Raw genomic sequence first — 8,109 nt, 5'->3', positions numbered from 1 at the left:
CTATAACATGAAAATGAAATATTATACAACTACTGAATTTTTAATAGCAATCACAAAATATATTACATGTTGTTTGAAGTGGACAAAATATATAATAAAGTGGTATATAGAGTATAATCCTATAGTTCCAATTTGAAAAACATACATTCACATATAGTAGTTGAGAATGTAGGCCAAGTTAATCCATGCCTCAGTTTCTTCAACTAGAAAGTTAAATGTCTTTGCAGTTACTAAGTGAATTAATCCATGCAAAATACTTGGAACCAATAATTGTTAGCTGCTACATACTCACCCACTAAACAGTGGGATTACAGGTGGTTTTTGTTTGCTTTATATTTTTTTAACGTATTCTGTATTTTCTTTGGTGAACATATTTTACCATCAGAAAATAATTTTATCTTAATGCTCACTTCCACTTACAGAAGCTACACTCTAGCAAAGTAACAGTTAACATCAAATAAACCGTAACAGTAACTGTGAGTAAACTTTATTGTAAAAAACAGAAAACTACATCATGGCTTCATGATTTTTCTCACCTGTAAGAATTTGGGTGGCAACCAGTAACTTTTTTATAAAAGCATTTTATTTAGGACTGTAATAGACAATATGTTCATTCACATCTTGTCTCCTGAAGATTACCAGGGGAATTCACCTGAGAAGCCTTTTTCCCAGGAAACCCAGTCTCTCGGTTCAGCTGAGCCATAAAAAAGCCCACATAGGTCTTCAGCTCTCTGCCAGTCTGGAGAAGATTTGTTTTCTTTGATCTGCTGTCATGTGTTCACAAGCTTCTAAAATGTTTGCCAAAATCAGAGTCTGCTGAATGGTTTTTGCCTTAACCCATATTCTTCCATTCATTCCAAATACTATCTCCAGGGGGTAGAGTTTTCCCACTTCTTGTAGGATTTCGCAGTCTGGAGCTAACAGCCTGGTGAGGAAGGGAAAGAAAACAAAATTTTATTATGTGGCAGGGTGTGCCTTGACTTTACTTCAGGGGACTCCTTTTCTGGGCAGTTCTCCACAGTTACTCAGAGCTCCACCAACATCAATGCAACACAACAAGGCACATGAAAACATCTGCTCCCCTTTTTCTTCCAAGAAGCTTTATAACTTACAGGTCTACCAGAGGTCACAATGGTGGGCTATCCTCTACAAAGAAACCAAACTCCCTATGCCATCAACTTTACAAAAAATATATAAAGTTCTTTCACATTGTCAGAGCACCTTAATTCTAGACTTTAGAACTGTAGCTTTTTTATTGTCTCTGGTGCTGAAAGAACACTTTAACCTTGTTTTCCTGACCATGTAAATTATTCTTTGGTATTAAATCAATCCTTGGAGAAAAGTGTTGATTCTTTCAAACTATAAAATGTTGCTTGGTTAATAACATGCTTCTTTAAATGTCTTGAACTAATTCTGCAAATCTGCAAAATAAGTAGCAAAGAGAGATATGCAAGATAGCTGTGAACCTCAGCTTTAGGAGTAAAGCCCTTTAATAGGGCATAGCTTTGAGTAGATAAAGATCTAAACCTAACAAAGAGAATCTGCCTCTGGGAACTATTAAAAGGACAGTAAGGCAGGAGCCTTTTGTGAATGTCTGCCTAAGTCTGAGGGTCACATCACTCTAGCTTAATTTGGCTCCCATTATAAGAGAAATATGATGATTTTGTACAATAATAAATTGCATCTGTATTCAAGTAACTTAGAAGGGGGAAGGCCAGTTTTCACATTTGGCCTGAGTATATATAAGGAACAACTGACGTACCAGCAGAGAAGTCCAGATTCCATATCAATACAGAAACTATGACAAATATGTCTGAATTTTGTGTATTCACAGAGAGGATGAGGCTAAATGCAAGAGTTTACAACTGTGCTAAAATGGATACTGATTTTTAACTTTGAGGAGATACAGCCATTGTTACAGCCAAAGATTAGTCAGCTTTCTAAGAAGGGATAATATAAAAGACAACAGGCAAGCTGGAAAGCATCAGACTTACTTTCTAATTAAGCCCAAAGTGACTTTAAAAAGCAGACCATCCTGTCCAATCACACCCATTCCATTGGCTCGTCCACAGCTGTCAATACAGACCATCTCTGGTTCCATATCTTTATTAGCAACCACAAATTGGCCATAGATGAGATCTCCGACCTACAATGATAATTAAAAAACATCAGTATATTGGCTGTTTTCAATAGGCATCAACGCCACTCATCTGCAATTCTGTGGCTAAATGACGGACTACACTCCAGGATTCTCACAGTCCCGCTGGAGTTGCGTCCTAAAAGAAGGCAAATTAAAGCCTGTACCCTCACCCTTCCCTTCACAGAAAATCCCCAGACTGGGAGCCTCAGCAAAGCCAGAGGGTACCCACTGGGGTTACACTGTCAAGTACAGTAGCCACTACTCACATGTAGTTGTTTAAACTTACATTTAATTAAAACGATGTACTTAAAATGCAATTTTTCAGTTGCATTAGCCATATTTGAAATGCTCAATAGCCATGTGTGACTTAGTGGCTCCCATAATACTCAGTGCATATAAAACACTAGCATCACCACAAAGTTTTATTGCACAGCACTGCTTTAGGGGATTACAGAAGAAACAACCCCTGGCATGCAAATTATTCAAAGCAAAACAGAATATTAGTAATTCATTGACTGTTCTCCATACAATAATTACTTTAAAAGCCTCAAAAGTTGAACTTCAAAATGACACCAACTATGGAAATGAAGAGTAAACTTGTTTCATTAAGTACCAACAACTGCTGGTGACTCAGGAACTAGAAAGAACATTCTCTGCCTTTTAGAGCATTTACTTTCAGAGGGCAGTGGAGATATATATGTAAACAAACTTCATTCACAGCTGAATCCAGTAAGAAAAATGACTGAAAATTAGGGGTGTTTTTACAGAGGGTTAGTGGTGCTCAGCCTGGGTCTTGAAAGACCAGAATGTGTTCCACAGGTTGAGAAGAGGATAATGCAATCCAGACAGAGGGAACAGCATAAACAAAGGTACAGGAGCAGAGATTATGAATTCAGTGGTGCTCTTAAATAGTTCAGTGTAATTCAGGCAGGGCCACATGGAGATATAATTATGGATGAGAGAAGACCTCTGGAAATAGTAACATGTAGGCTTTGAAGAACTTTTTCTTTTGCAGAAAGGGGTATGAGAGGCTGTCAGCTCTTAAAAGCCTGGATGAAGGGGCAGAGGTATACAGGCAGGATGTTACTAAGGAGGTCACTGACTTAAAGTCCGATCAAGAGACAGCCAAGGCCTGAACTTGCAAAGTGGAGATAAAGGGGTGCACATGTGGCAAATCAGAGAGACTCAACATGAGGGATGAGTGAGAAAAGGCAAAGAAACCTCCAAATTTCTGGCTTGGATGGACAGGAAGAGTGGCCATGCTACCTGAAAAGCCCAAGTTGAAACTTGAAGTAGCAAGACGACTACTGTCAGCTGCAAAATGGGACTGTTGGGAAACAGTGATGTAACTGAAGCTGTGAGATACAAGTCCCAGGACCCACATCCAGAAAAGACGGATGAGTGTATGGCAATTTCCACCACTGTTCCTTCCTCCCCAAGCCTCTGGCTTACTTCTTGTCCAGTGTATATGGATATAACAAATAACAGATATAACCTTTCAGCAGAGATGAAAATATCCCCCAACATAGCAAATGTAAACTAAGTATGTGGCTTTGGTCCCAGAGGTGGAGCATCTGAAAGAACTCTTGAAGCCTGGAGTGATTACAAAGATGCTCCAAGATCACCCAATAGCACTAGGAAAATAAGACAGTTCCGGTAGCCTTCTGGATATATGACTGTTTAGGAAATGGATATTTGCTACTTTTGAAACCAAAGGTCCTATTGTTACCTGCACATTAGGTCTGTTTCTTTTAGTGGCACCTTCAAATGCCAAGTAAGACAGGGAAGCTGGCTCACTCCCTCCAACATCAACCTTGAATATGTCTCCAGACTTAGCTGTCACTATGCCAATCACATGGTCTCCTTTCACCGGGACATACTACAAAAAATGAGAGAACCACCATACATGACAATCATTTTTCAGACATCTTCAACAAGTCCTCAGCGGTTGTTATGTTTGTCATTTAAATATTTAGAAAATATTATAAAATCCATGTTTACAAATCAATACAAACCTTACAACAAACCTGATCATATGTCACTCTCCCTTAAAAGAAAACCAATCACATGATAAACTCTCAGATTTCCAGCTTCTAACAGTGTTCATTTAAGTGTATCATCTTATCTCTTCTGAATTCTTATCAGAAACTCCCTAGAGTTGGTTTGCAAGAGTCCAGTGATACAGGGGGAGAAGGCAATAGCAACCCACTCCAGTAGTCTTGCCTGGAAAATCTCATGGACGGAGGAACCTGGTAGCCTGCAGTCCCTGGGATCCCTAGAAGTCGGACACGACTGAGCGACTTCACTTTCACTTTCATGCATTGGAGAAGGAAATGGCAACCCACTCCAGTATTCTTGCTAGGAGAATCCCAGGGACGGAGGAGCCTGGTAGGCTGCCGTCTTTGGGGTCGCACAGAGTCGGACACGACTGAAGCCACTTAGCAGCAGCAGTGATACAAGGGTCCTCACAACCAAGCAAGGTCATTCTGTTGTTAGTTTCTTCCTATGTGAAATTTCTTATTTATTCTAAGAGAAACAACTCCCTGTGACATCCACTCATTGAACTTGATTCTTTGGAACACCGAAAGGCAAGTCTGCTGCTCCCTGACCTATAAGGTTTTGAAGACAATGACCACGTCTCAGTCTTCATCCTCTTATGTGCCCTTATATTCCCCAGGGTCTTTTCTCGCCTGGTCGCCCATCTAGGGCCACGTTCCAGTTGTTCACGGTCCCTCTAAAGGAGTTGTAGAAGTAAGCACAAAGACTCCAGCGGCTCTTCTCTAGCCTTATCAGAGGAAGGCTCCAGGGCCCCTTCCGTGCTTCCGAAGAGTATCCTCAGCCTTCTCCCAGCCGGACAACCCCTCCGGAGTCCCAGCTTACCCGCTTCTGCTGCGAGTCCACCCAGTAAACGCCACCACCGCTGCCACTGCCGGGTTCCTTGTGACGGAGCCGGCCGCACTTGGTGACCAGCAGTCGGTCGCCGCAGCGCCGCAAGCCTGGGCCGCACACCACGCGTCCCCGGGAGCGCGCTGCGGCGTTTAGGCGCAGCGGTCGCTCCCCTGCACCTCCTGAGCCTTCTCCGTCCTCCTGATCTGGCAGCAGCAGCTCTTCGCCCGGCAGCACCACTTGATCTAGCACCGTCCGCGCTGCCCGCGCCCTGCAGCCAGCCAGGGACTCCGCTGCAACACCCGCTGCTTCAGCCATCGCGGGCGTCACTATACAGTTTCCGGCTTCCGGCTCTGCGTCCAATCGCCAGCTCGCCCAAGACTTTCCGTTTCCGGCAGCACAGGCTTGTGGGATTTGAACCTGTTTTCAAAGTCCGATCGCTCTGGATTAGCGGGTTCCCTCAAGATGGCTATGATCGTGTCTTTAGCTGGCCGCCCATCCAGCAGTCTGTTCGCAGGTCCGCAGGAGAAACGCTAGCTTGAGTCAGTCGCGGAGCCTCCTCCCCCGGTGTCTGAGATGCACAGTGGGGTATGAGACCCCAGCATCTTTCATTTCGTGGAAACCCTGGGAACTGAGCAGGCCTTCGGGAGTTGGCTCTGTCTTCTGACTCTACGTGCTGAGGGACCGCTAATCTTTTACCAGGAAGAGTATTCAGTATTTTCTTTTGCATAGGAAACTTTTATCTATTCACGTTGTGGAAGACCAGAGAAGAATAGAAAGAAAATGAAAAGCATTAGTTTTGCTCCCTGTTTGTCTTTATGCTAGGCTGTCAGATAGTTCTCACTTTTTTTCTTCGAGCGCAGGTCCTGGCACGAAATAAATAATACTTGGTGAATGAATGAATGAAAATGAATGTTGACATTTTGGTTTGCGTTTCCTTCCCACCTCCCCCGAAAATATTTACATATCACTTGCATATTTCCATATAACTAAGCTTCCCCTCCACGGCCTGGGAAAATCAGAAATTGCAGTTAAATCTTTGCTGCTGTTTTCTTTGGAGCACGCTTTAGTTGCCCAGGTGAAGAGCAGCTGAATTGCAAATCAATAGCACATTGGGTCTCCCCTTCTGACTTTCAAGGCTCTCACTTGAAATACCAGGTGGTCTGGTATTCCCATCTCTTTCAGAATTTCCCACAGTTTATTGTGATCCACACAGTCAAAGGCTTTGGCATAGTCAATAAAGCAGAAATAGATGTTTTTCTGGAACTCTCTTGCTTTTTCCATGATCCAGGAGATGTTGGCAATTTGATCTCTGGTTCCTCTGCCTTTTCTAAAACTAGCTTGAACATCAGGAAGTTCACGGTTCAAATATTGCTAAAGCCTGGCTTGGAGAATTTTGAGCATTACGTTACTAGCATGTGAGATGAGTGCAATTGTGTGGTAGTTGGAGCATTCTTTGGCATTGCCTTTCTTTGGGATTGGAATGAACACTGACCTTTTCTAGTCCTGTGGCCACTGCTGAGTTTTCCAAATTTGCTGGCATATTGAGTGTAGCACTTTCACAGCATCATCTTTCAGGATTTGAAATAGCTCAATTGAATGCCATCTCCTCCACTAGCTTTGTTCGTAGCGATGCTTTCTAAGGCCCACTTGACTTCACATTCCAGGATGTCTGGCTCTAGATGAGTGATCACATCATCATGATTATCTGGGTCGTGAAGATCTTTTTTGTACAGTTCTTCTGTATATTCTTGCCACCTCTTCTTAATATCTTCTGCTTCTGTTAGGTCCATACCATTTCTGTCGTTTATCGAGCCCATCTTTGCATGAAATGTTCCCTTGGTATCTCTAATTTTCTTGGAGAGATCTCTAGTCTTTCCCATTCTGTTGTTTGCCTCTATTTCTTTGCATTGATCACTGAAGAAGGCTTTCTTATCTCTTCTTGCTATTCTCTGGAACTCTGCATTCAGATTATTATATCTTTCCTTTTCTCCTTTGCTTTTTGCTTCTCTTCTTTTCACAGCTATTTGTAAGGCCTCCTCAGACAGCCATTTTGTTTTTTTGCATTTCTTTTCCATGGGGATGGTCTTGATCCCTGTCTCCTGTACGATGTCATGAACCTCATTCCATAGTTCATCAGGCACTCCATCTATCAGATCTAGGCCCTTAAATCTATTTCTCACTTCCACTGTATAATCATAAGGGATTTGATTTAGGTCATACCTGAATGGTCTAGCGGTTTTCCCTACTTTCTTCAATTTGAGTCTGAATTTGGTAATAAGGAGTTCATGATCTGAGCCACAGTCAGCTCCTGGTCTTGTTTTTGTTGACTGTATAGAGCTTCTCCATCTTTGGCTGCAAAGAATATAATCAGTCTGATTTCGGTGTTGACCATCTGGTGATGTCCATGTGTAAGAGTCTTCTCTTGTGTTGTTGGAAGAGGGTGTTTGCTATGAGCAGTGCATTTTCTTGGCAAAACTCTATTAGTCTTTGCTCTGCTTCATTCTGCATTCCAAGGCCAAATTTGCCTGTTACTCCAGGTGTTTCTTGACTTCCTACTTTTGCATTCCAGTCTCCTATAATGAAAAGGACATCTTTTTTAGGTGTAAGTTCTAAAAGTTCTTGTAGGTCTTCATAGAACCGTTCAACTTCAGCTTCTTCAGCGTTACTGGTTGGGGCATAGACTTGGATTACTGTGATATTGAATCAGGGCAGTGACCTAAAGTGCCAGGCTGCAACGGCGCAGGAAGAGCCAAGAGGAGCTACCCCGCGTCCAAGGATGGGGCGGTGGCCGAGAGGAACTACCCCACATCCAAGGAGCAGTGGCTGCACAGGCGCAGGAGGGCCTAGAGGAGCCATCCCTTGTTGAAAGTCAGGAAGGGCGGTGGTGAGGAGATACCCCTCATCCAAGGTAAGGAGCAGCGGCTGTGCTTTGCTGGAGCAGCCGTGAAGAGATACCCCATGCCCAAGGTAAGTGAAACCCAAGTAAGATGGTAGGTGGTGCAAGAGGGCATCAGAGGGCAGAAACACTGAAACCATACTCACAGAAATCTAGTCAATCTAATCACACTAGGACCACAGCC

General features: G+C 43.0%; 1 protein-coding gene across 2 annotated transcripts; it reads right to left on the bottom strand.

Moving 5' to 3' along the window:
* Positions 1–471: 471 nt before the first annotated feature.
* Positions 472–5,919, bottom strand: EXOSC3 (exosome component 3). 2 transcript variants are annotated; one of them, XM_069576137.1, is made up of 4 exons: positions 5,021–5,919; positions 3,870–4,019; positions 1,995–2,146; positions 472–925 (listed from the first exon to the last, which is right to left on the bottom strand). In XM_069576137.1, exons 1-4 carry the CDS (start codon positions 5,342–5,344, stop codon positions 724–726), a joined length of 828 nt encoding a protein of 275 aa, XP_069432238.1. In that variant the 5' UTR covers positions 5,345–5,919; the 3' UTR covers positions 472–723. The 2 variants fall into 2 exon arrangements, with proteins under 2 accessions (XP_069432238.1, XP_069432239.1); XM_069576138.1 differs by lacking the exon at positions 3,870–4,019.
* Between the last annotated feature and the right edge of the window lie 2,190 nt (positions 5,920–8,109).

The sequence above is a fragment of the Ovis canadensis genome, chromosome 2 (genome assembly GCF_042477335.2).
Source record: "Ovis canadensis isolate MfBH-ARS-UI-01 breed Bighorn chromosome 2, ARS-UI_OviCan_v2, whole genome shotgun sequence".
NCBI lineage: Eukaryota > Metazoa > Chordata > Mammalia > Artiodactyla > Bovidae > Ovis > Ovis canadensis.
The sequence above is the reverse complement of the archived record's forward strand: the minus strand, read 5'-3'. Positions and strand labels throughout refer to the sequence as shown.

Excerpts from the sequence above, each read along its gene's own strand:
- EXOSC3 (XM_069576137.1), bottom strand. The coding sequence starts at position 5,344 with ATGGCTGAAGCAGCGGGTGTTGCAGCGGAGTCCCTGGCTGGCTGCAGG. Across the intron at positions 4,020-5,020 it reads TGGACTCGCAGCAGAAGCGG|TATGTCCCGGTGAAAGGAGA; the intron begins GTAAGCTGGGAC and ends CATTTTTTGTAG. Across the intron at positions 926-1,994 it reads ACTTTGGGCTTAATTAGAAA|GCTGTTAGCTCCAGACTGCG; the intron begins GTAAGTCTGATG and ends CTTCCTCACCAG.